This window comes from Dama dama, unplaced genomic scaffold (genome assembly GCF_033118175.1).
Source record: "Dama dama isolate Ldn47 unplaced genomic scaffold, ASM3311817v1 ptg000412l, whole genome shotgun sequence".
Lineage (NCBI taxonomy): Eukaryota > Metazoa > Chordata > Mammalia > Artiodactyla > Cervidae > Dama > Dama dama.
The window spans coordinates 1-24,881 of record NW_026871099.1 but is presented as its reverse complement, the minus strand read 5'-3'; the positions used below and the strand labels follow the sequence as shown (position 1 = coordinate 24,881).

The 24,881-nt window shown below is 66.3% G+C and overlaps 1 protein-coding gene and 13 non-coding genes across 14 annotated transcripts; 9 read left to right on the top strand and 5 right to left on the bottom strand.

Annotated features, from left to right (window-relative positions):
* Positions 1–347: 347 nt before the first annotated feature.
* TRNAD-GUC (transfer RNA aspartic acid (anticodon GUC)) lies at positions 348–419 on the top strand. Its single transcript has one exon. It is a non-coding gene; the product is annotated as a tRNA-Asp (tRNA).
* Positions 420–1,137: 718 nt separating this feature from the next.
* Positions 1,138–1,209, top strand: TRNAG-UCC (transfer RNA glycine (anticodon UCC)). Its single transcript has one exon. It is a non-coding gene; the product is annotated as a tRNA-Gly (tRNA).
* A 316-nt stretch (positions 1,210–1,525) lies between these two features.
* Positions 1,526–1,597, top strand: TRNAE-CUC (transfer RNA glutamic acid (anticodon CUC)). The gene has a single exon. It is a non-coding gene; the product is annotated as a tRNA-Glu (tRNA).
* A 5,903-nt stretch (positions 1,598–7,500) lies between these two features.
* TRNAG-GCC (transfer RNA glycine (anticodon GCC)) lies at positions 7,501–7,571 on the bottom strand. Its single transcript has one exon. It is a non-coding gene; the product is annotated as a tRNA-Gly (tRNA).
* A 1,487-nt stretch (positions 7,572–9,058) lies between these two features.
* On the bottom strand, positions 9,059–9,140 carry TRNAL-CAG (transfer RNA leucine (anticodon CAG)). Its single transcript has one exon. It is a non-coding gene; the product is annotated as a tRNA-Leu (tRNA).
* Positions 9,141–9,676: 536 nt separating this feature from the next.
* TRNAD-GUC (transfer RNA aspartic acid (anticodon GUC)) lies at positions 9,677–9,748 on the top strand. The gene has a single exon. It is a non-coding gene; the product is annotated as a tRNA-Asp (tRNA).
* A 718-nt stretch (positions 9,749–10,466) lies between these two features.
* Positions 10,467–10,538, top strand: TRNAG-UCC (transfer RNA glycine (anticodon UCC)). The gene has a single exon. It is a non-coding gene; the product is annotated as a tRNA-Gly (tRNA).
* A 316-nt stretch (positions 10,539–10,854) lies between these two features.
* On the top strand, positions 10,855–10,926 carry TRNAE-CUC (transfer RNA glutamic acid (anticodon CUC)). The gene has a single exon. It is a non-coding gene; the product is annotated as a tRNA-Glu (tRNA).
* A 5,901-nt stretch (positions 10,927–16,827) lies between these two features.
* On the bottom strand, positions 16,828–16,898 carry TRNAG-GCC (transfer RNA glycine (anticodon GCC)). The gene has a single exon. It is a non-coding gene; the product is annotated as a tRNA-Gly (tRNA).
* Positions 16,899–18,388: 1,490 nt separating this feature from the next.
* TRNAL-CAG (transfer RNA leucine (anticodon CAG)) lies at positions 18,389–18,471 on the bottom strand. The gene has a single exon. It is a non-coding gene; the product is annotated as a tRNA-Leu (tRNA).
* Positions 18,472–19,007: 536 nt separating this feature from the next.
* Positions 19,008–19,079, top strand: TRNAD-GUC (transfer RNA aspartic acid (anticodon GUC)). Its single transcript has one exon. It is a non-coding gene; the product is annotated as a tRNA-Asp (tRNA).
* Positions 19,080–19,797: 718 nt separating this feature from the next.
* Positions 19,798–19,869, top strand: TRNAG-UCC (transfer RNA glycine (anticodon UCC)). Its single transcript has one exon. It is a non-coding gene; the product is annotated as a tRNA-Gly (tRNA).
* Positions 19,870–20,185: 316 nt separating this feature from the next.
* On the top strand, positions 20,186–20,257 carry TRNAE-CUC (transfer RNA glutamic acid (anticodon CUC)). Its single transcript has one exon. It is a non-coding gene; the product is annotated as a tRNA-Glu (tRNA).
* A 2,090-nt stretch (positions 20,258–22,347) lies between these two features.
* LOC133053809 (uncharacterized) lies at positions 22,348–24,106 on the bottom strand (the record flags this gene model as incomplete). The annotated part of the gene is made up of 3 exons (XM_061138275.1): positions 22,348–23,034; positions 23,606–23,666; positions 24,024–24,106. Coding segments are annotated over 3 exons (831 nt in total), but the record flags the coding sequence as incomplete, so codon positions are not given.
* Positions 24,107–24,881: the final 775 nt, after the last annotated feature.

Genomic DNA, 24,881 nt, shown 5'->3' with positions numbered 1-24,881 from the left:
CGCGCCCCGGACCCAGCCCGGCCCTTGGCGGGCCGTCCCCTCCTCACCCGCGCCCCTCCTCGCCAGACGCGGGCCGGCGCGCGCCCACCGTGTCCTCGCAGCCTCGCTTGCCTTCTCGGACCCCCTTCTCCCGGCGGAATGGCCGCGTTGGAGGCAAGAGGCGGCGCGCACGAGGAGTGTCCAGTGCCCCGGGGGGTCCGGGTCCGTGTCGGGGTCGCGGGCCGCCTCTGTGACTGAGGCGGTTGGTTTGGTGGGCGGTCGGGTCGGGGCCCGTGGTGGGCACGGGGAGGCGTGGGCAGGCAGCCCGAGAGCCCGAGAGGGGCCGGGCGGCAGGGCGGTCGCCGCCGTCCTCGTTAGTATAGTGGTGAGTATCCCCGCCTGTCACGCGGGAGACCGGGGTTCGATTCCCCGACGGGGAGGCAGCACAGCCTTTTTGGTGGCCGCGGTGGCGCTCTGTCCTGCCGCCTGGCCCCCAAGGGCCCTTCGTCTCCTCCGTCCGCCTTTGGACCAGGCGCCTGGCCACCGCCGACCCCCTCTACCGGTGCAGCCCTCCAGCCTGAGCCCTCTGTCGTCGCCGGGCGCTCGGTCGCCACGGCGGAGCGACGGCCTCCTTGGCCACCCCACGGCCTTGCCCGACCATAGCCGGATCTTGCGGCCCGCCCGCCCACAGGGGCTGCCTCAGTGGGCTCCTAGGCTCGCGACGCCCCCGCGGCGCGGCGCGGCACAGCGCCGTGACGCCTGCAGGCGGCTGGCTCCCGTGTCCCCCTGTCGTCGTGGGAAGTGGCCTCGCCCAGCGCACGGTGGAGAAGGGCTTTGGCCAGCTGGCTGCTGGAAGCCGCGTGCCCCGCGTTGCCCCCCGGCGGTGAGGGCGGAGGCGTTCGCGGGCCGCGGCGGGGAGCGAACGGCCGGGGGACCGCAAGGCCGCGGGAGCGCCGCCCCGGGGCGGTGGGGCCGGTGGACCCCGGCCGCTGCGTAGAGCTGGCGCGGATGGGCTTGCTGGTGGGCTGCTGGTGGCGCCGGCGGCGGCGCAGAGCCTCCCGCTGACGGGGCGTCGGGGCAGGGATGCGGCGGCGGCGGCGGCGAGAGTGTGCTGGGGCGAGCCCGGGGCCGGCGTCTGGCGGCGGCCCGGGCTGAGCAGCGTTGGTGGTATAGTGGTGAGCATAGCTGCCTTCCAAGCAGTTGACCCGGGTTCGATTCCCGGCCAACGCAGCGGGCCGACCTTTTGCTGAGGTCCGCCGCCCTCCCGGCAGGGGCGTTCGGGGCAGAGAGAGCTGGGAGCAGGGAGCCAGGCAGCTGGCGCGCGGCTTTGGGCGTGTGTGCGAGAAGCCGGTGGCGCGCGCAGTGTTTTGAGGCTGCTGAGAGCAAGACGGCCCGCCAGGGCAGGCGGACTGACAGGGCCGGCGGGCGGCTGGACTTGCCTTGCAAAGGCCGGGTGTGGGCACCACGGTGGCGCGGGCCGGCGGGACGGCGGGCGGCCCGGAGGCGCTGGGTTCGGCAGGAGCAGGCGAGGGCCGAACCCCGACGCTCCCTGGTGGTCTAGTGGTTAGGATTCGGCGCTCTCACCGCCGCGGCCCGGGTTCGATTCCCGGTCAGGGAAGCCTTTCTTCTTCCCCTCCGCCCGCCACCTGCCGATCTCCTCGCCGGCGACCCCACCACCCTTTTAGCCTACGCTTGCTCAGCGCTGCGACAGAGGCCCCGGGACCCTGCAGCTCCAGCCCAAGCGCGATTCAGGCCACCCCCGCCGTCCCCCGGGGCAAACCTTTTGGCCGCAGTGGCCACCTCGCGCCGCTTCCACCACGACCCGCCTGAGGCCTCCCAGCCCCAGCCCCCGCCCCCTCCCTCCTGAGGGGCGGCGGCTGCTGCCCCTGGTGGCAGCGGCGATGCTCCTGGGCTTGTGCTGGTTCTCCTGCTGGCAGTGGTGCTGGGGAGGAGGTGGGGTCGGACAGGGCGGGTGGGGGTAGGGGTCGGGGCGTGGGCTGTGGTGGTCGCCAGCGCGGGCCGGCAGCGGCCGCGGCGGTGGCCACAGCCGAGGACGAGCGAGGGGGATCTGGCTCTGGGAGTGGGGCCAGTGGCCACGGACACGCCTGCCTCCCCATGTCCCGCATGCCAGCCACCTCTCTGGGCGGCTTGGCCATTGAGTGCCAGGTCCCGGGCTGGCTGCGACTCCCGTGCGCCGCTGGTGACTCCAAGAGGGTTCTGGTCCTGAGTGGGCTCTGGGAGGCGGACCACGGCGCCCGGGAGGCATCGGTATCGATGGGTTCAGTCGCTCAGGGCACTGCAGCAGCCCAGGCTTCCCTGGCCATCACCAACTCCCGCAGCGTGCTCAAACTCAGGTCCAGCGAGTCGGCGATGCCGTCCAACCATCTCACCTTCTGGCGTGTCGTGTCGTCCCCGTCTCCTCCTGCCTTCCGTCGAGGTCTTTTCCAGGGAGTCAGTCCTTTGCGTCAGGTGGCCAGAGGACTGACTGAAGTGTCAGCTTCAGCCTCAGGGCTTCCAATGAATATTCAGGACTGATTTCCTCTAGGATTGACTGGTTGGATCTCCTGGCAGTCCAAGGGACTCTCAAGAGTCTTCTCCAACAGCGCAGTTCAAAAGCATCGCTTCTTCAGCGCTCAGCTTTCTTTATGCTGCAACTCTCACATCTGTCCGTGACTGCTGGACAGACCGTGGCTTTCACGAGATGGACCCTCGTGGCAGAGTCATGTCTCTGCTTTTCGACATGCTGTCTAGCTTGGTCAGAGCTTTTCTCCCAAGAGGCGGACGTCTTTTAATTTCATGGCCGCGGCCACCATCTGCAGTGATTTGGGGGAGCCCCCCCCCCCACCTCAGTGAAGTCTCGCCCGGTTTCCATTGTTTCCCCATCTGTTTGCCATGAAGTGATGGGACCGGATGCCACGAGCTTAGTTTTCTGAATGTTGAGTTGGAAGCCAACTTTGTCATTTTCCTCTTTCACTTTCATCAAGAGGCTCTTGAGTTCTTCTTCGCTCTCCCCGAGGCAAAGGGGTGAAGACGAATGTGGGCCCGTGCTGCGAGTCACAGCACCGCGCGGGGGAAGTGAGGGAGCACGCAGGTCCCGGCGGGGCGGGCCGGCCGGGAAAACCCAGCCAACCAGCTGGGAGGTGGCAGATGCGCCCCAGGCAGTGATGCCGGCCAGGGTGGGCAAGCCGACCAACATGGTGTTTCCCTTGCCTGACCACAGCTCTCAATCCTCCCGGAGTGAGGCAAGGTTTACCAGATGTCCCTCCCCGACAACGAACCAAAGGTGGGCACCTGGCTGCACACACACACACACACACACACACACACACACACACACACACACAGAGCGCCCTGTTCCACGCACCCCTGCCCTAGATATGACATCTCCTACTTTGCCATTCTCTCCAATCTGTCTGTCCAGGATCAACTCCATCCCTCTCCACAGACTGTCATCGACGTCCCCAGGAACTCTCGCCGGGGGTCGTCGCCACCCACAATCTCCTCTTAGCCCAAGCTTGAGCCCGTCTATAACCCCAAAGGGTTTCACGACTGTTGAAGGACTGTGTCCTTTGGGGGGTGGGGGGGTGGGGGAGTGGACGGCCGACGAAGGGCACCATCGTGCGGCGAGGGCGGCACGCTCGGGGGCGACGGGACAAAGCTGAGTCCCCTGGGCCAAAGGAGAACCTGTGACCTGACGCGTGCTAGCCATCGCCGCAGGAGGTTTCCTCGACGCCCCTGCCGGGGCCGTGGGCGTCAGCGTGCGTGGGTGAGAGTGCGGGACGAAGCTGCCTGGGGCCATGGCTGGTGGGTGCTCCCACGAGGATCAGGGACCGGGGCAGAGCCATCGCAGGGAGAGGGGGCGGCAGCGAGCCGGGTGCGGGGAGGCAGGCCCAGGGGTGCTTGGGCGTGGCGTCTGCGTGGAGGGCCGGCGGGAAGGGGAGGCATGGGACTCGCGGGGACCTGGCCGAGAGATGGGCCGGCCACTCGAGCAGGGCCTCTGCAGAAGCATGGAGGCGGTGGCGACGCCGTGCCAGGCACCCGTGTGAGGCTGGGACAGGTGTGCGGTCGGGGTGGGCGGGTGGCAGGGGTGGGTCTGCGGAGCTGGAGGCAGGCCCGCACTGGTGAACGCCAGGGCAGGGGAGGGCGTGTGAGGGATGGCCCGGGGCTGCAGGGGGACGGTGGCGGGTAGATGGGGCCCGAGCCTGGGGCCTGGCGGGAGAGGCAGAGGGCAGGCGGTGACCCTGAGGGGGCTGTGGCGTGAGGGAGGTGGTGGGAGAGCACGCCGTGTGGGCGGGCTGGCGGGTGAGCGTGCGTGCCACCCTGGCGCGCGGTGCCGCAGGTTGCTCAGGCTCGGCGGTGGGCTGGGGCTCCGGGCGCTGGCTAGCACGCTGGCAAGCGAGCCACAGAAACGGAGCGCCAGACGGGGGCCAGACCCGGTCGGAACAGGGTGGGCCCACCGTCCCGCCCCAGAGACCCAAGTCCCCACTCATCAGGACCAGATGTCCAGTCTCGGGTGTGCCATTGCTGGGGGATCAGGGTGGGATGGTGGGTGGTGGTTGGCAGCGGGGATGCCTGGGGTTTCATGAGGACCAAAGAGAGCTCCCATCTGACCGAGCACACCCCGTCCTGGGTACACACCCGCAGAGAACTAACCTCGGAGAGGTCTAAAGGTCCGTACTCGCCCTGCACACTGCAGCACTACTTGCCATAGCCACGACACGGAAGAAACCCCAGTGCCCATCCTCGAACGGCGGGCCCAAGAAGACGTGGCATAGATGTCCCAAGGAACGATCACTCGGTCCTAAAGAGAAAAGGAAAGGATTGCCATTTGTCACAAGCAATGATGGACCTAGAGACTCTTAGACTTGGTGAAGAACGTCAGACCGAGTTGGACAGAAGCATGTGGAACGTGTAAAAGAATACAAAACGAACCTATTTGCCGAAGAGAGACCGGCTCACGCAGAAAACCGCCTTAGTGTAACGCAGGCGGAAGGGCAGCGGTGGAGGGATGACTCTGGAGCTGCAACGAACAGATACGCAGGACCGCCTATAATGGGAGACGCACCAAGGTTATCCAGTTCAACACAGGCAATAAGAGTCAGTACCCTGTAATAACCTCAAGCGGAAAAGAGTCTGAAAACATACATGAAATCTGAAATCTGTACCTGGGAAACAGAATCACGTTGCAGTCCATCGGAAAGGAGCACAATGTTGGAAATCCACTCTACTCGCACAACAACCGCTACTATGACTTTGGAGTGAGCTTTCAAAAGGACACGGAATACATAGGTAACTAAGTAAGCGGGAGACAGGCGAGCGGGGTCCGTATCCGTGAAAGGCTCAACTCTTCATTCAGAAAGGCACATGCAAACCCCACGGTCGTAGCAGCACCGTTTGCCGTAGCCAAGACGGGGAGAAACCCCTAGTGCCCATCCCCAGCGGCTCACCCACGGAGACGCGCTGTCAGAGAAAGGGAGAGGACGCGATGTCACTGAGCCGTCCACAAGAGTCACATAGTGTCACTGGCAGCAACAGCAGCCGGAGCTGCAGAATATGACCCTTGGTGAGGGGAGTCAAACAGACAAGGTCACAGATGGGTGGAATCGAAAGTGTGGTACACATTCATCCCTGTGCCAAGCAGCGACAGCCCCCGAGACACAGGAAAGCAGCTTCGGGCTTCCCAAGGGCAAAGTCAGGGACGGAGGGATGAATGAAGAGCCGGGCTCAACGGACATACCGTACTAGTGCTGAGTAGAAAGGAGACGACCAGCAAAGACACACAGGCTACCACAGGGAATAGGATGCAATCTCCTGTCACCCCCTGTAATGGAAAGCGATCTGAAAACATCATCCTACACACACAGGACGGAATCACGACGCTGTCCAGTGGAAACGGACACCACGGTGTAGACCAGCTACACTTCCAGAACAACATCTACTGCTCCCTGGAAGTCAATCCGTCGAGGATCCGTCCAGCAATAGGAAAAAGAAGAGCTTACGCTGTGATCCAGCAAACCCAATCCCGGGTACCCATCGGGAAAAGACATCACCCCTGATGGGAAGAGATGCAGGCATCCCCCAGGGTCATCGCAGCCCTCTGTGCCAGAGCCGAGACATGGGGAACGCCCAAGTGCCCGGCGGCACGAGAAGAAGAGGTATATGTGTACCGTGGAATATGACGCAGCCGTCAAGAAGGAGCGGCCATCGCCACGGGCCGCGACGCTGGACGGACCCACAGAAGGGTCCACTGAGTGAAGTGAGTCGGGTGGAGAGGGACAAAGCTCTGTGGACTCTGCCAACGAATGCAAATGAATCTATGTGCAAAGGGGAAAACGACCTTCAGACATAGAAAACGTCCATAGGGCTACCCGAGGGGAAAGGCAGCGGACGGACGAAGTTGGAGTCGGATCAAGAGAGAGGAACTAGTATACCTACAGGAGATGAGCAACAAAGCTTTCCTCTGTAGCATGAGATCTGTATTCGTATCTCGCCTTAACCTACACTGGAAAATCACCTGGAAAAGAACAGGGGACTGAATCACTGTGCCGTGCACCTGAGACTAACCCAGGAAAGGAAATCAGTTCTACTGGCGTTGGAAGAAGCAGAAAAAGGAACAGGCCAAGGGTTGGGGTCGGGGTTGGGGGGAGACGGGCCAGTGGGACAAAGGCAGAGGCGGGTTCCTTGACAAGAGTAGGATTTGGGATGGCTCATGGAGGAGGAACCGGGCTTTTGTGTGTGTGTGTGTGTGTGTGTGTGTGTGTGTGTGTGTGTTTGCGCGCGGGCGGGGGGGTGTGGAGTGGAGATGGGGGAGGTGGGGAGCAGGGGTGGGTGGAATGGGTGCGTTTGGGGGAGAAGGGGGATGGTGAGGGTGCAGGCTGAGGTGGTGTTACTGGCGGAGCAGGGCTGATGCTGAGGTGAGGCGGGCAAGAGGGTTCCAGGGGAGGGGGTGGTGTGTGAGGTGGTGAGGGCGTTGCGGTTGGAAACCGATCTGGGCCCAGGGCCGGGAGCGTGTGGACTTCTGCAGGAACTCCTCCTGCTAGATGATGCTCCAGGGACACTCCAGGGAAAAGGGAGGTATCCTTGCCAGATGTGGCAACTTCCTTGCTCCTGGCTGTGCAAACGGAGGGTGATTGATTCTCGGAGTGTGGGGAGAGTGAGCCAGGGAGCTTGGAGACAGACGTTGGGAAAGGTGAAGAGGTGGGGCCGGCGGCTGCCAGGGCTGGGGTGTGCCTTCCAGCGCAATCCGTGAGCCACCGGCTGGGTCCGGGTGAGGAAGCCAGCAACCACAAGGGAGGTGCCTGGGCACACGGGGGGGCTGAGCCCGCAGGGCTTGGGGCCACAGCGGCTTGGCAGCAGGGCCGTGTGTGGGGGCGGGAGGGGTCGTGGGCAGCTGCGTGGGAGAGGCAGCGGGCGGCAGGTAACAGCCAGCGGTTGCAGGAGCGCTCCCTTGAGCGCCTTGGAGCGGGCAGACCTAGCTCGGCTCTGAGACTGCAGTGCGGGACCAAAAGGGGACGCTGGGGTTGCATGGGCCGGGAATCGAACCCGGGCCTCCCGCGTGGCAGGCGAGAATTCTACCACTGAACCACCCATGCACCGGTGGCCGCCGCCGCCCGACGCCGCCCCAGAGGCGCTGGCCAACACCCGCCCGTCACTGCTCACCGCTCGCCCAGTGGGCATCTGTCTGCTCCATCGGAGCAGGAGACCACGGGCGGCCGACCTCAAAGCCAGGGTCCGGGCACGTGCAGGACCCCAGGGCGCGGCGCTCTCGGAGGGACCCCGGGGCGGCGGGCCGCCGGCCCACTCGGCCGGTCCCGCGCCTTCTGCGCCGACCACGGCCGCCGCGACGCTGTCGGTGTCGCCCGAGGGGGCCAGGAGCCGACGCCGTCTGCCCGGCGCCGGAATCCCAGGCGCAGGCAGGCGCTGCGTGGTCGCCGCGGCCGCGCGCCGACGTTCCTCTCAGCGACCTGCCGGGTCCCGACCCAAAACCCCTCTGGCGGGCTGGCTTTCCGGCAGGGGCGGGATGGAGCGTGCCATTGCGGGCGGGGGCCGGGACCCCGGGCTCGGCCTGTGCTGGATGCTCGCGAGCGCGGGAGCGCGACTCCCCGGGGCGCCCCCGCCGCCGCCCCGAGCGGCGCTCAGGCCCGAGGACCCAAAGGCGTGTGAGCCTGGCTCCTGCGCTCTGGCCGACGGCGCTCACCGGCGCTCCGCTCTGACAGGGTGGGTGGTGGTGGTGGTGAGGAGGGGCCCTTGGGCAGAGCGGCTCCTGGCTCGGGGACTGCCGGCTGAGGCAGGGAGCACGCCAGGCCGGGCTTGGCTCCGGCCCGGGCGGCGGCTTCCCCCCCCGGGAACGGGCGCGGTGGCGCCGAGGGCCGGGGCGCGCGGGCTGGGCGCCTGTGGGTGGGCTGGACGGGCACGCAGGGCTTCCGCTCCCACGCCAGCCGAGCGCCCTTCCCGGGACGGGTTCGTGCACGGAAGGCCGGTGTTCGCCGGCCCGCAGCAAGGATGCGTGGCGCGCGTCCCGGGCGGGAGGCAGGCAGGTGTGGCCCGGCCGAGGCCGCAAGGCGGAGAAGCGTGGAGGGCACGCAGCAGCCCCCTGGCGGGCAAGGCGCGGGGGCTCGGCCGCCTGGGTGTGGCTGGGTGGCGCAGGCGGGCCGGCGGCGCGGGCGCGGGCGACAGGGTGCCGGCCGGAGGGAGAGCGGCCGGGGGCGGACGTGGAAGCAAGGCTGCGAGAGCGAGTTGGCCGTTCAGCAGGCAGAAGTCGCAGCGCCCGCGAAGCGAGGAGGGCTTGCCACCCGCCGCGGGGCCGCGCGCGTCGGCGCCGACGGGGGCGGGGCGGGGCGGGGTGGGGCCTTGCGAGTGGGAGGGTGGGCGAGGGTGCGCGAGGCGCAGGCGGGGAGGCCGGAAAAGCAGCAGCTGCAGCCGCAGCCAGCTGAGGAGGAAAGATGCGCTGAGAAGGACTGAAGGTTCCTGGTTGTGGGGTGCAGGTGGCGGGGGGGGGGGGGGGGCGCGGGCGTGTGTGGAGAAAGGCTGTGGCGCGGGGAGGACGGGTGCGTTTGTCCGGCGGGCCAAAAGGCTGGCTTGTCAGGAGTGGGATTCGAACCCACGCCTCCAGGGGAGACTCGACCTGAACGCAGCGCCTTAGACCGCTCGGCCATCCTGACGGCGGGCCTGGGCGGGCGCGTGGCCGCTCGCCTGGCTGAGACCCGACGCGGCGCGAGCCCCGGCGCCCGTGGCGGGCCGCGCGGTGCGCCGCGCCAGGCAGGCAGGCATGCAGGCAGGCAGGCAGGCAGGCGGCCGTCTGTTGTGGGTGAGCGACGGGGCCGGCCGAGGCGCCCGGCTGCGCCGCCGGTCGCGCCCCGGACCCAGCCCGGCCCTTGGCGGGCCGTCCCCTCCTCACCCGCGCCCCTCCTCGCCAGACGCGGGCCGGCGCGCGCCCACCGTGTCCTCGCAGCCTCGCTTGCCTTCTCGGACCCCCTTCTCCCGGCGGAATGGCCGCGTTGGAGGCAAGAGGCGGCGCGCACGAGGAGTGTCCAGTGCCCCGGGGGGTCCGGGTCCGTGTCGGGGTCGCGGGCCGCCTCTGTGACTGAGGCGGTTGGTTTGGTGGGCGGTCGGGTCGGGGCCCGTGGTGGGCACGGGGAGGCGTGGGCAGGCAGCCCGAGAGCCCGAGAGGGGCCGGGCGGCAGGGCGGTCGCCGCCGTCCTCGTTAGTATAGTGGTGAGTATCCCCGCCTGTCACGCGGGAGACCGGGGTTCGATTCCCCGACGGGGAGGCAGCACAGCCTTTTTGGTGGCCGCGGTGGCGCTCTGTCCTGCCGCCTGGCCCCCAAGGGCCCTTCGTCTCCTCCGTCCGCCTTTGGACCAGGCGCCTGGCCACCGCCGACCCCCTCTACCGGTGCAGCCCTCCAGCCTGAGCCCTCTGTCGTCGCCGGGCGCTCGGTCGCCACGGCGGAGCGACGGCCTCCTTGGCCACCCCACGGCCTTGCCCGACCATAGCCGGATCTTGCGGCCCGCCCGCCCACAGGGGCTGCCTCAGTGGGCTCCTAGGCTCGCGACGCCCCCGCGGCGCGGCGCGGCACAGCGCCGTGACGCCTGCAGGCGGCTGGCTCCCGTGTCCCCCTGTCGTCGTGGGAAGTGGCCTCGCCCAGCGCACGGTGGAGAAGGGCTTTGGCCAGCTGGCTGCTGGAAGCCGCGTGCCCCGCGTTGCCCCCCGGCGGTGAGGGCGGAGGCGTTCGCGGGCCGCGGCGGGGAGCGAACGGCCGGGGGACCGCAAGGCCGCGGGAGCGCCGCCCCGGGGCGGTGGGGCCGGTGGACCCCGGCCGCTGCGTAGAGCTGGCGCGGATGGGCTTGCTGGTGGGCTGCTGGTGGCGCCGGCGGCGGCGCAGAGCCTCCCGCTGACGGGGCGTCGGGGCAGGGATGCGGCGGCGGCGGCGGCGAGAGTGTGCTGGGGCGAGCCCGGGGCCGGCGTCTGGCGGCGGCCCGGGCTGAGCAGCGTTGGTGGTATAGTGGTGAGCATAGCTGCCTTCCAAGCAGTTGACCCGGGTTCGATTCCCGGCCAACGCAGCGGGCCGACCTTTTGCTGAGGTCCGCCGCCCTCCCGGCAGGGGCGTTCGGGGCAGAGAGAGCTGGGAGCAGGGAGCCAGGCAGCTGGCGCGCGGCTTTGGGCGTGTGTGCGAGAAGCCGGTGGCGCGCGCAGTGTTTTGAGGCTGCTGAGAGCAAGACGGCCCGCCAGGGCAGGCGGACTGACAGGGCCGGCGGGCGGCTGGACTTGCCTTGCAAAGGCCGGGTGTGGGCACCACGGTGGCGCGGGCCGGCGGGACGGCGGGCGGCCCGGAGGCGCTGGGTTCGGCAGGAGCAGGCGAGGGCCGAACCCCGACGCTCCCTGGTGGTCTAGTGGTTAGGATTCGGCGCTCTCACCGCCGCGGCCCGGGTTCGATTCCCGGTCAGGGAAGCCTTTCTTCTTCCCCTCCGCCCGCCACCTGCCGATCTCCTCGCCGGCGACCCCACCACCCTTTTAGCCTACGCTTGCTCAGCGCTGCGACAGAGGCCCCGGGACCCTGCAGCTCCAGCCCAAGCGCGATTCAGGCCACCCCCGCCGTCCCCCGGGGCAAACCTTTTGGCCGCAGTGGCCACCTCGCGCCGCTTCCACCACGACCCGCCTGAGGCCTCCCAGCCCCAGCCCCCGCCCCCTCCCTCCTGAGGGGCGGCGGCTGCTGCCCCTGGTGGCAGCGGCGATGCTCCTGGGCTTGTGCTGGTTCTCCTGCTGGCAGTGGTGCTGGGGAGGAGGTGGGGTCGGACAGGGCGGGTGGGGGTAGGGGTCGGGGCGTGGGCTGTGGTGGTCGCCAGCGCCGGCCGGCAGCGGCCGCGGCGGTGGCCACAGCCGAGGACGAGCGAGGGGGATCTGGCTCTGGGAGTGGGGCCAGTGGCCACGGACACGCCTGCCTCCCCATGTCCCGCATGCCAGCCACCTCTCTGGGCGGCTTGGCCATTGAGTGCCAGGTCCCGGGCTGGCTGCGACTCCCGTGCGCCGCTGGTGACTCCAAGAGGGTTCTGGTCCTGAGTGGGCTCTGGGAGGCGGACCACGGCGCCCGGGAGGCATCGGTATCGATGGGTTCAGTCGCTCAGGGCACTGCAGCAGCCCAGGCTTCCCTGGCCATCACCAACTCCCGCAGCGTGCTCAAACTCAGGTCCAGCGAGTCGGCGATGCCGTCCAACCATCTCACCTTCTGGCGTGTCGTGTCGTCCCCGTCTCCTCCTGCCTTCCGTCGAGGTCTTTTCCAGGGAGTCAGTCCTTTGCGTCAGGTGGCCAGAGGACTGACTGAAGTGTCAGCTTCAGCCTCAGGGCTTCCAATGAATATTCAGGACTGATTTCCTCTAGGATTGACTGGTTGGATCTCCTGGCAGTCCAAGGGACTCTCAAGAGTCTTCTCCAACAGCGCAGTTCAAAAGCATCGCTTCTTCAGCGCTCAGCTTTCTTTATGCTGCAACTCTCACATCTGTCCGTGACTGCTGGACAGACCGTGGCTTTCACGAGATGGACCCTCGTGGCAGAGTCATGTCTCTGCTTTTCGACATGCTGTCTAGCTTGGTCAGAGCTTTTCTCCCAAGAGGCGGACGTCTTTTAATTTCATGGCCGCGGCCACCATCTGCAGTGATTTGGGGGAGCCCCCCCCCCCACCTCAGTGAAGTCTCGCCCGGTTTCCATTGTTTCCCCATCTGTTTGCCATGAAGTGATGGGACCGGATGCCACGAGCTTAGTTTTCTGAATGTTGAGTTGGAAGCCAACTTTGTCATTTTCCTCTTTCACTTTCATCAAGAGGCTCTTGAGTTCTTCTTCGCTCTCCCCGAGGCAAAGGGGTGAAGACGAATGTGGGCCCGTGCTGCGAGTCACAGCACCGCGCGGGGGAAGTGAGGGAGCACGCAGGTCCCGGCGGGGCGGGCCGGCCGGGAAAACCCAGCCAACCAGCTGGGAGGTGGCAGATGCGCCCCAGGCAGTGATGCCGGCCAGGGTGGGCAAGCCGACCAACATGGTGTTTCCCTTGCCTGACCACAGCTCTCAATCCTCCCGGAGTGAGGCAAGGTTTACCAGATGTCCCTCCCCGACAACGAACCAAAGGTGGGCACCTGGCTGCACACACACACACACACACACACACACACACACACACACACACAGAGCGCCCTGTTCCACGCACCCCTGCCCTAGATATGACATCTCCTACTTTGCCATTCTCTCCAATCTGTCTGTCCAGGATCAACTCCATCCCTCTCCACAGACTGTCATCGACGTCCCCAGGAACTCTCGCCGGGGGTCGTCGCCACCCACAATCTCCTCTTAGCCCAAGCTTGAGCCCGTCTATAACCCCAAAGGGTTTCACGACTGTTGAAGGACTGTGTCCTTTGGGGGGTGGGGGGGTGGGGGAGTGGACGGCCGACGAAGGGCACCATCGTGCGGCGAGGGCGGCACGCTCGGGGGCGACGGGACAAAGCTGAGTCCCCTGGGCCAAAGGAGAACCTGTGACCTGACGCGTGCTAGCCATCGCCGCAGGAGGTTTCCTCGACGCCCCTGCCGGGGCCGTGGGCGTCAGCGTGCGTGGGTGAGAGTGCGGGACGAAGCTGCCTGGGGCCATGGCTGGTGGGTGCTCCCACGAGGATCAGGGACCGGGGCAGAGCCATCGCAGGGAGAGGGGGCGGCAGCGAGCCGGGTGCGGGGAGGCAGGCCCAGGGGTGCTTGGGCGTGGCGTCTGCGTGGAGGGCCGGCGGGAAGGGGAGGCATGGGACTCGCGGGGACCTGGCCGAGAGATGGGCCGGCCACTCGAGCAGGGCCTCTGCAGAAGCATGGAGGCGGTGGCGACGCCGTGCCAGGCACCCGTGTGAGGCTGGGACAGGTCTGCGGTCGGGGTGGGCGGGTGGCAGGGGTGGGTCTGCGGAGCTGGAGGCAGGCCCGCACTGGTGAACGCCAGGGCAGGGGAGGGCGTGTGAGGGATGGCCCGGGGCTGCAGGGGGACGGTGGCGGGTAGATGGGGCCCGAGCCTGGGGCCTGGCGGGAGAGGCAGAGGGCAGGCGGTGACCCTGAGGGGGCTGTGGCGTGAGGGAGGTGGTGGGAGAGCACGCCGTGTGGGCGGGCTGGCGGGTGAGCGTGCGTGCCACCCTGGCGCGCGGTGCCGCAGGTTGCTCAGGCTCGGCGGTGGGCTGGGGCTCCGGGCGCTGGCTAGCACGCTGGCAAGCGAGCCACAGAAACGGAGCGCCAGACGGGGGCCAGACCCGGTCGGAACAGGGTGGGCCCACCGTCCCGCCCCAGAGACCCAAGTCCCCACTCATCAGGACCAGATGTCCAGTCTCGGGTGTGCCATTGCTGGGGGATCAGGGTGGGATGGTGGGTGGTGGTTGGCAGCGGGGATGCCTGGGGTTTCATGAGGACCAAAGAGAGCTCCCATCTGACCGAGCACACCCCGTCCTGGGTACACACCCGCAGAGAACTAACCTCGGAGAGGTCTAAAGGTCCGTACTCGCCCTGCACACTGCAGCACTACTTGCCATAGCCACGACACGGAAGAAACCCCAGTGCCCATCCTCGAACGGCGGGCCCAAGAAGACGTGGCATAGATGTCCCAAGGAACGATCACTCGGTCCTAAAGAGAAAAGGAAAGGATTGCCATTTGTCACAAGCAATGATGGACCTAGAGACTCTTAGACTTGGTGAAGAACGTCAGACCGAGTTGGACAGAAGCATGTGGAACGTGTAAAAGAATACAAAACGAACCTATTTGCCGAAGAGAGACCGGCTCACGCAGAAAACCGCCTTAGTGTAACGCAGGCGGAAGGGCAGCGGTGGAGGGATGACTCTGGAGCTGCAACGAACAGATACGCAGGACCGCCTATAATGGGAGACGCACCAAGGTTATCCAGTTCAACACAGGCAATAAGAGTCAGTACCCTGTAATAACCTCAAGCGGAAAAGAGTCTGAAAACATACATGAAATCTGAAATCTGTACCTGGGAAACAGAATCACGTTGCAGTCCATCGGAAAGGAGCACAATGTTGGAAATCCACTCTACTCGCACAACAACCGCTACTATGACTTTGGAGTGAGCTTTCAAAAGGACACGGAATACATAGGTAACTAAGTAAGCGGGAGACAGGCGAGCGGGGTCCGTATCCGTGAAAGGCTCAACTCTTCATTCAGAAAGGCACATGCAAACCCCACGGTCGTAGCAGCACCGTTTGCCGTAGCCAAGACGGGGAGAAACCCCTAGTGCCCATCCCCAGCGGCTCACCCACGGAGACGCGCTGTCAGAGAAAGGGAGAGGACGCGATGTCACTGAGCCGTCCACAAGAGTCACATAGTGTCACTGGCAGCAACAGCAGCCGGAGCTGCAGAATATGACCCTTGGTGAGGGGAGTCAAACAGACAAGGTCACAGATGGGTGGAATCGAAAGTGTGGTACACATTCATCCCTGTGCCAAGCAGCGACAGCCCCCGAGACACAGGAAAGCAGCTTCGGGCTTCCCAAGGGCAAAGTCAGGGACGGAGGGATGAATGAAGAGCCGGGCTCAACGGACATACCGTACTAGTGCTGAGTAGAAAGGAGACGACCAGCAAAGACACACAGGCTACCACAGGGAATAGGATGCAATCTCCTGTCACCCCCTGTAATGGAAAGCGATCTGAAAACATCATCCTACACACACAGGACGGAATCACGACGCTGTCCAGTGGAAACGGACACCACGGTGTAGACCAGCTACACTTCCAGAACAACATCTACTGCTCCCTGGAAGTCAATCCGTCGAGGATCCGTCCAGCAATAGGAAAAAGAAGAGCTTACGCTGTGATCCAGCAAACCCAATCCCGGGTACCCATCGGGAAAAGACATCACCCCTGATGGGAAGAGATGCAGGCATCCCCCAGGGTCATCGCAGCCCTCTGTGCCAGAGCCGAGACATGGGGAACGCCCAAGTGCCCGGCGGCACGAGAAGAAGAGGTATATGTGTACCGTGGAATATGACGCAGCCGTCAAGAAGGAGCGGCCATCGCCACGGGCCGCGACGCTGGACGGACCCACAGAAGGGTCCACTGAGTGAAGTGAGTCGGGTGGAGAGGGACAAAGCTCTGTGGACTCTGCCAACGAATGCAAATGAATCTATGTGCAAAGGGGAAAACGACCTTCAGACATAGAAAACGTCCATAGGGCTACCCGAGGGGAAAGGCAGCGGACGGACGAAGTTGGAGTCGGATCAAGAGAGAGGAACTAGTATACCTACAGGAGATGAGCAACAAAGCTTTCCTCTGTAGCATGAGATCTGTATTCGTATCTCGCCTTAACCTACACTGGAAAATCACCTGGAAAAGAACAGGGGACTGAATCACTGTGCCGTGCACCTGAGACTAACCCAGGAAAGGAAATCAGTTCTACTGGCGTTGGAAGAAGCAGAAAAAGGAACAGGCCAAGGGTTGGGGTCGGGGTTGGGGGGAGACGGGCCAGTGGGACAAAGGCAGAGGCGGGTTCCTTGACAAGAGTAGGATTTGGGATGGCTCATGGAGGAGGAACCGGGCTTTTGTGTGTGTGTGTGTGTGTGTGTGTGTGTGTGTGTGTGTGTTTGCGCGCGGGCGGGGGGGTGTGGAGTGGAGATGGGGGAGGTGGGGAGCAGGGGTGGGTGGAATGGGTGCGTTTGGGGGAGAAGGGGGATGGTGAGGGTGCAGGCTGAGGTGGTGTTACTGGCGGAGCAGGGCTGATGCTGAGGTGAGGCGGGCAAGAGGGTTCCAGGGGAGGGGGTGGTGTGTGAGGTGGTGAGGGCGTTGCGGTTGGAAACCGATCTGGGCCCAGGGCCGGGAGCGTGTGGACTTCTGCAGGAACTCCTCCTGCTAGATGATGCTCCAGGGACACTCCAGGGAAAAGGGAGGTATCCTTGCCAGATGTGGCAACTTCCTTGCTCCTGGCTGTGCAAACGGAGGGTGATTGATTCTCGGAGTGTGGGGAGAGTGAGCCAGGGAGCTTGGAGACAGACGTTGGGAAAGGTGAAGAGGTGGGGCCGGCGGCTGCCAGGGCTGGGGTGTGCCTTCCAGCGCAATCCGTGAGCCACCGGCTGGGTCCGGGTGAGGAAGCCAGCAACCACAAGGGAGGTGCCTGGGCACACGGGGGGGCTGAGCCCGCAGGGCTTGGGGCCACAGCGGCTTGGCAGCAGGGCCGTGTGTGGGGGCGGGAGGGGTCGTGGGCAGCTGCGTGGGAGAGGCAGCGGGCGGCAGGTAACAGCCAGCGGTTGCAGGAGCGCTCCCTTGAGCGCCTTGGAGCGGGCAGACCTAGCTCGGCTCTGAGACTGCAGTGCGGGACCAAAAGGGGACGCTGGGGTTGCATGGGCCGGGAATCGAACCCGGGCCTCCCGCGTGGCAGGCGAGAATTCTACCACTGAACCACCCATGCACCGGTGGCCGCCGCCGCCCGACGCCGCCCCAGAGGCGCTGGCCAACACCCGCCCGTCACTGCTCACCGCTCGCCCAGTGGGCATCTGTCTGCTCCATCGGAGCAGGAGACCACGGGCGGCCGACCTCAAAGCCAGGGTCCGGGCACGTGCAGGACCCCAGGGCGCGGCGCTCTCGGAGGGACCCCGGGGCGGCGGGCCGCCGGCCCACTCGGCCGGTCCCGCGCCTTCTGCGCCGACCACGGCCGCCGCGACGCTGTCGGTGTCGCCCGAGGGGGCCAGGAGCCGACGCCGTCTGCCCGGCGCCGGAATCCCAGGCGCAGGCAGGCGCTGCGTGGTCGCCGCGGCCGCGCGCCGACGTTCCTCTCAGCGACCTGCCGGGTCCCAACCCAAAACCCCTCTGGCGGGCTGGCTTTCCGGCAGGGGCGGGATGGAGCGTGCCATTGCGGGCGGGGGCCGGGACCCCGGGCTCGGCCTGTGCTGGATGCTCGCGAGCGCGGGAGCGCGACTCCCCGGGGCGCCCCCGCCGCCGCCCCGAGCGGCGCTCAGGCCCGAGGACCCAAAGGCGTGTGAGCCTGGCTCCTGCGCTCTGGCCGACGGCGCTCACCGGCGCTCCGCTCTGACAGGGTGGGTGGTGGTGGTGGTGAGGAGGGGCCCTTGGGCAGAGCGGCTCCTGGCTCGGGGACTGCCGGCTGAGGCAGGGAGCACGCCAGGCCGGGCTTGGCTCCGGCCCGGGCGGCGGCTTCCCCCCCCGGGAACGGGCGCGGTGGCGCCGAGGGCCGGGGCGCGCGGGCTGGGCGCCTGTGGGTGGGCTGGACGGGCACGCAGGGCTTCCGCTCCCACGCCAGCCGAGCGCCCTTCCCGGGACGGGTTCGTGCACGGAAGGCCGGTGTTCGCCGGCCCGCAGCAAGGATGCGTGGCGCGCGTCCCGGGCGGGAGGCAGGCAGGTGTGGCCCGGCCGAGGCCGCAAGGCGGAGAAGCGTGGAGGGCACGCAGCAGCCCCCTGGCGGGCAAGGCGCGGGGGCTCGGCCGCCTGGGTGTGGCTGGGTGGCGCAGGCGGGCCGGCGGCGCGGGCGCGGGCGACAGGGTGCCGGCCGGAGGGAGAGCGGCCGGGGGCGGACGTGGAAGCAAGGCTGCGAGAGCGAGTTGGCCGTTCAGCAGGCAGAAGTCGCAGCGCCCGCGAAGCGAGGAGGGCTTGCCACCCGCCGCGGGGCCGCGCGCGTCGGCGCCGACGGGGGCGGGGCGGGGCGGGGTGGGGCCTTGCGAGTGGGAGGGTGGGCGAGGGTGCGCGAGGCGCAGGCGGGGAGGCCGGAAAAGCAGCAGCTGCAGCCGCAGCCAGCTGAGGAGGAAAGATGCGCTGAGAAGGACTGAAGGTTCCTGGTTGTGGGGTGCAGGTGGCGGGGGGGGGGGGGGGGGGGCGCGGGCGTGTGTGGAGAAAGGCTGTGGCGCGGGGAGGACGGGTGCGTTTGTCCGGCGGGCCAAAAGGCTGGCTTGTCAGGAGTGGGATTCGAACCCACGCCTCCAGGGGAGACTGCGACCTGAACGCAGCGCCTTAGACCGCTCGGCCATCCTGACGGCGGGCCTGGGCGGGCGCGTGGCCGCTCGCCTGGCTGAGACCCGACGCGGCGCGAGCCCCGGCGCCCGTGGCGGGCCGCGCGGTGCGCCGCGCCAGGCAGGCAGGCATGCAGGCAGGCAGGCAGGCAGGCGGCCGTCTGTTGTGGGTGAGCGACGGGGCCGGCCGAGGCGCCCGGCTGCGCCGCCGGTCGCGCCCCGGACCCAGCCCGGCCCTTGGCGGGCCGTCCCCTCCTCACCCGCGCCCCTCCTCGCCAGACGCGGGCCGGCGCGCGCCCACCGTGTCCTCGCAGCCTCGCTTGCCTTCTCGGACCCCCTTCTCCCGGCGGAATGGCCGCGTTGGAGGCAAGAGGCGGCGCGCACGAGGAGTGTCCAGTGCCCCGGGGGGTCCGGGTCCGTGTCGGGGTCGCGGGCCGCCTCTGTGACTGAGGCGGTTGGTTTGGTGGGCGGTCGGGTCGGGGCCCGTGGTGGGCACGGGGAGGCGTGGGCAGGCAGCCCGAGAGCCCGAGAGGGGCCGGGCGGCAGGGCGGTCGCCGCCGTCCTCGTTAGTATAGTGGTGAGTATCCCCGCCTGTCACGCGGGAGACCGGGGTTCGATTCCCCGACGGGGAGGCAGCACAGCCTTTTTGGTGGCCGCGGTGGCGCTCTGTCCTGCCGCCTGGCCCCCAAGGGCCCTTCGTCTCCTCCGTCCGCCTTTGGACCAGGCGCCTGGCCACCGCCGACCCCCTCTACCGGTGCAGCCCTCCAGCCTGAGCCCTCTGTCGTCGCCGGGCGCTCGGTCGCCACGGCGGAGCGACGGCCTCCTTGGCCACCCCACGGCCTTGCCCGACCATAGCCGGATCTTGCGGCCCGCCCGCCCACAGGGGCTGCCTCAGTGGGCTCCTAGGCTCGCGACGCCCCCGCGGCGCGGCGCGGCACAGCGCCGTGACGCCTGCAGGCGGCTGGCTCCCGTGTCCCCCTGTCGTCGTGGGAAGTGGCCTCGCCCAGCGCACGGTGGAGAAGGGCTTTGGCCAGCTGGCTGCTGGAAGCCGCGTGCCCCGCGTTGCCCCCCGGCGGTGAGGGCGGAGGCGTTCGCGGGCCGCGGCGGGGAGCGAACGGCCGGGGGACCGCAAGGCCGCGGGAGCGCCGCCCCGGGGCGGTGGGGCCGGTGGACCCCGGCCGCTGCGTAGAGCTGGCGCGGATGGGCTTGCTGGTGGGCTGCTGGTGGCGCCGGCGGCGGCGCAGAGCCTCCCGCTGACGGGGCGTCGGGGCAGGGATGCGGCGGCGGCGGCGGCGAGAGTGTGCTGGGGCGAGCCCGGGGCCGGCGTCTGGCGGCGGCCCGGGCTGAGCAGCGTTGGTGGTATAGTGGTGAGCATAGCTGCCTTCCAAGCAGTTGACCCGGGTTCGATTCCCGGCCAACGCAGCGGGCCGACCTTTTGCTGAGGTCCGCCGCCCTCCCGGCAGGGGCGTTCGGGGCAGAGAGAGCTGGGAGCAGGGAGCCAGGCAGCTGGCGCGCGGCTTTGGGCGTGTGTGCGAGAAGCCGGTGGCGCGCGCAGTGTTTTGAGGCTGCTGAGAGCAAGACGGCCCGCCAGGGCAGGCGGACTGACAGGGCCGGCGGGCGGCTGGACTTGCCTTGCAAAGGCCGGGTGTGGGCACCACGGTGGCGCGGGCCGGCGGGACGGCGGGCGGCCCGGAGGCGCTGGGTTCGGCAGGAGCAGGCGAGGGCCGAACCCCGACGCTCCCTGGTGGTCTAGTGGTTAGGATTCGGCGCTCTCACCGCCGCGGCCCGGGTTCGATTCCCGGTCAGGGAAGCCTTTCTTCTTCCCCTCCGCCCGCCACCTGCCGATCTCCTCGCCGGCGACCCCACCACCCTTTTAGCCTACGCTTGCTCAGCGCTGCGACAGAGGCCCCGGGACCCTGCAGCTCCAGCCCAAGCGCGATTCAGGCCACCCCCGCCGTCCCCCGGGGCAAACCTTTTGGCCGCAGTGGCCACCTCGCGCCGCTTCCACCACGACCCGCCTGAGGCCTCCCAGCCCCAGCCCCCGCCCCCTCCCTCCTGAGGGGCGGCGGCTGCTGCCCCTGGTGGCAGCGGCGATGCTCCTGGGCTTGTGCTGGTTCTCCTGCTGGCAGTGGTGCTGGGGAGGAGGTGGGGTCGGACAGGGCGGGTGGGGGTAGGGGTCGGGGCGTGGGCTGTGGTGGTCGCCAGCGCCGGCCGGCAGCGGCCGCGGCGGTGGCCACAGCCGAGGACGAGCGAGGGGGATCTGGCTCTGGGAGTGGGGCCAGTGGCCACGGACACGCCTGCCTCCCCATGTCCCGCATGCCAGCCACCTCTCTGGGCGGCTTGGCCATTGAGTGCCAGGTCCCGGGCTGGCTGCGACTCCCGTGCGCCGCTGGTGACTCCAAGAGGGTTCTGGTCCTGAGTGGGCTCTGGGAGGCGGACCACGGCGCCCGGGAGGCATCGGTATCGATGGGTTCAGTCGCTCAGGGCACTGCAGCAGCCCAGGCTTCCCTGGCCATCACCAACTCCCGCAGCGTGCTCAAACTCAGGTCCAGCGAGTCGGCGATGCCGTCCAACCATCTCACCTTCTGGCGTGTCGTGTCGTCCCCGTCTCCTCCTGCCTTCCGTCGAGGTCTTTTCCAGGGAGTCAGTCCTTTGCGTCAGGTGGCCAGAGGACTGACTGAAGTGTCAGCTTCAGCCTCAGGGCTTCCAATGAATATTCAGGACTGATTTCCTCTAGGATTGACTGGTTGGATCTCCTGGCAGTCCAAGGGACTCTCAAGAGTCTTCTCCAACAGCGCAGTTCAAAAGCATCGCTTCTTCAGCGCTCAGCTTTCTTTATGCTGCAACTCTCACATCTGTCCGTGACTGCTGGACAGACCGTGGCTTTCACGAGATGGACCCTCGTGGCAGAGTCATGTCTCTGCTTTTCGACATGCTGTCTAGCTTGGTCAGAGCTTTTCTCCCAAGAGGCGGACGTCTTTTAATTTCATGGCCGCGGCCACCATCTGCAGTGATTTGGGGGAGCCCCCCCCCCCCACCTCAGTGAAGTCTCGCCCGGTTTCCATTGTTTCCCCATCTGTTTGCCATGAAGTGATGGGACCGGATGCCACGAGCTTAGTTTTCTGAATGTTGAGTTGGAAGCCAACTTTGTCATTTTCCTCTTTCACTTTCATCAAGAGGCTCTTGAGTTCTTCTTCGCTCTCCCCGAGGCAAAGGGGTGAAGACGAATGTGGGCCCGTGCTGCGAGTCACAGCACCGCGCGGGGGAAGTGAGGGAGCACGCAGGTCCCGGCGGGGCGGGCCGGCCAGGAAAACCCAGCCAACCAGCTGGGAGGTGGCAGATGCGCCCCAGGCAGTGATGCCGGCCAGGGTGGGCAAGCCGACCAACATGGTGTTTCCCTTGCCTGACCACAGCTCTCAATCCTCCCGGAGTGAGGCAAGGTTTACCAGATGTCCCTCCCCGACAACGAACCAAAGGTGGGCACCTGGCTGCACACACACACACACACACACACACACACACACACACACACACACACACACAGAGCGCCCTGTTCCACGCACCCCTGCCCTAGATATGACATCTCCTACTTTGCCATTCTCTCCAATCTGTCTGTCCAGGATCAACTCCATCCCTCTCCACAGACTGTCATCGACGTCCCCAGGAACTCTCGCCGGGGGTCGTCGCCACCCACAATCTCCTCTTAGCCCAAGCTTGAGCCCGTCTATAACCCCAAAGGGTTTCACGACTGTTGAAGGACTGTGTCCTTTGGGGGGTGGGGGGGTGGGGGAGTGGACGGCCGACGAAGGGCACCATCGTGCGGCGAGGGCGGCACGCTCGGGGGCGACGGGACAAAGCTGAGTCCCCTGGGCCAAAGGAGAACCTGTGACCTGACGCGTGCTAGCCATCGCCGCAGGAGGTTTCCTCGACGCCCCTGCCGGGGCCGTGGGCGTCAGCGTGCGTGGGTGAGAGTGCGGGACGAAGCTGCCTGGGGCCATGGCTGGTGGGTGCTCCCACGAGGATCAGGGACCGGGGCAGAGCCATCGCAGGGAGAGGGGGCGGCAGCGAGCCGGGTTCGGGGAGGCAGGCCCAGGGGTGCTTGGGCGTGGCGTCTGCGTGGAGGGCCGGCGGGAAGGGGAGGCATGGGACTCGCGGGGACCTGGCCGAGAGATGGGCCGGCCACTCGAGCAGGGCCTCTGCAGAAGCATGGAGGCGGTGGCGACGCCGTGCCAGGCACCCGTGTGAGGCTGGGACAGGTGTGCGGTCGGGGTGGGCGGGTGGCAGGGGTGGGTCTGCGGAGCTGGAGGCAGGCCCGCACTGGTGAACGCCAGGGCAGGGGAGGGCGTGTGAGGGATGGCCCGGGGCTGCAGGGGGACGGTGGCGGGTAGATGGGGCCCGAGCCTGGGGCCTGGCGGGAGAGGCAGAGGGCAGGCGGTGACCCTGAGGGGGCTGTGGCGTGAGGGAGGTGGTGGGAGAGCACGCCGTGTGGGCGGGCTGGCGGGTGAGCGTGCGTGCCACCCTGGCGCGCGGTGCCGCAGGTTGCTCAGGCTCGGCGGTGGGCTGGGGCTCCGGGCGCTGGCTAGCACGCTGGCAAGCGAGCCACAGAAACGGAGCGCCAGACGGGGGCCAGACCCGGTCGGAACAGGGTGGGCCCACCGTCCCGCCCCAGAGACCCAAGTCCCCACTCATCAGGACCAGATGTCCAGTCTCGGGTGTGCCATTGCTGGGGGATCAGGGTGGGATGGTGGGTGGTGGTTGGCAGCGGGGATGCCTGGGGTTTCATGAGGACCAAAGAGAGCTCCCATCTGACCGAGCACACCCCGTCCTGGGTACACACCCGCAGAGAACTAACCTCGGAGAGGTCTAAAGGTCCGTACTCGCCCTGCACACTGCAGCACTACTTGCCATAGCCACGACACGGAAGAAACCCCAGTGCCCATCCTCGAACGGCGGGCCCAAGAAGACGTGGCATAGATGTCCCAAGGAACGATCACTCGGTCCTAAAGAGAAAAGGAAAGGATTGCCATTTGTCACAAGCAATGATGGACCTAGAGACTCTTAGACTTGGTGAAGAACGTCAGACCGAGTTGGACAGAAGCATGTGGAACGTGTAAAAGAATACAAAACGAACCTATTTGCCGAAGAGAGACCGGCTCACGCAGAAAACCGCCTTAGTGTAACGCAGGCGGAAGGGCAGCGGTGGAGGGATGACTCTGGAGCTGCAACGAACAGATACGCAGGACCGCCTATAATGGGAGACGCACCAAGGTTATCCAGTTCAACACAGGCAATAAGAGTCAGTACCCTGTAATAACCTCAAGCGGAAAAGAGTCTGAAAACATACATGAAATCTGAAATCTGTACCTGGGAAACAGAATCACGTTGCAGTCCATCGGAAAGGAGCACAATGTTGGAAATCCACTCTACTCGCACAACAACCGCTACTATGACTTTGGAGTGAGCTTTCAAAAGGACACGGAATACATAGGTAACTAAGTAAGCGGGAGACAGGCGAGCGGGGTCCGTATCCGTGAAAGGCTCAACTCTTCATTCAGAAAGGCACATGCAAACCCCACGGTCGTAGCAGCACCGTTTGCCGTAGCCAAGACGGGGAGAAACCCCTAGTGCCCATCCCCAGCGGCTCACCCACGGAGACGCGCTGTCAGAGAAAGGGAGAGGACGCGATGTCACTGAGCCGTCCACAAGAGTCACATAGTGTCACTGGCAGCAACAGCAGCCGGAGCTGCAGAATATGACCCTTGGTGAGGGGAGTCAAACAGACAAGGTCACAGATGGGTGGAATCGAAAGTGTGGTACACATTCATCCCTGTGCCAAGCAGCGACAGCCCCCGAGACACAGGAAAGCAGCTTCGGGCTTCCCAAGGGCAAAGTCAGGGACGGAGGGATGAATGAAGAGCCGGGCTCAACGGACATACCGTACTAGTGCTGAGTAGAAAGGAGACGACCAGCAAAGACACACAGGCTACCACAGGGAATAGGATGCAATCTCCTGTCACCCCCTGTAATGGAAAGCGATCTGAAAACATCATCCTACACACACAGGACGGAATCACGACGCTGTCCAGTGGAAACGGACACCACGGTGTAGACCAGCTACACTTCCAGAACAACATCTACTGCTCCCTGGAAGTCAATCCGTCGAGGATCCGTCCAGCAATAGGAAAAAGAAGAGCTTACGCTGTGATCCAGCAAACCCAATCCCGGGTACCCATCGGGAAAAGACATCACCCCTGATGGGAAGAGATGCAGGCATCCCCCAGGGTCATCGCAGCCCTCTGTGCCAGAGCCGAGACATGGGGAACGCCCAAGTGCCCGGCGGCACGAGAAGAAGAGGTATATGTGTACCGTGGAATATGACGCAGCCGTCAAGAAGGAGCGGCCATCGCCACGGGCCGCGACGCTGGACGGACCCA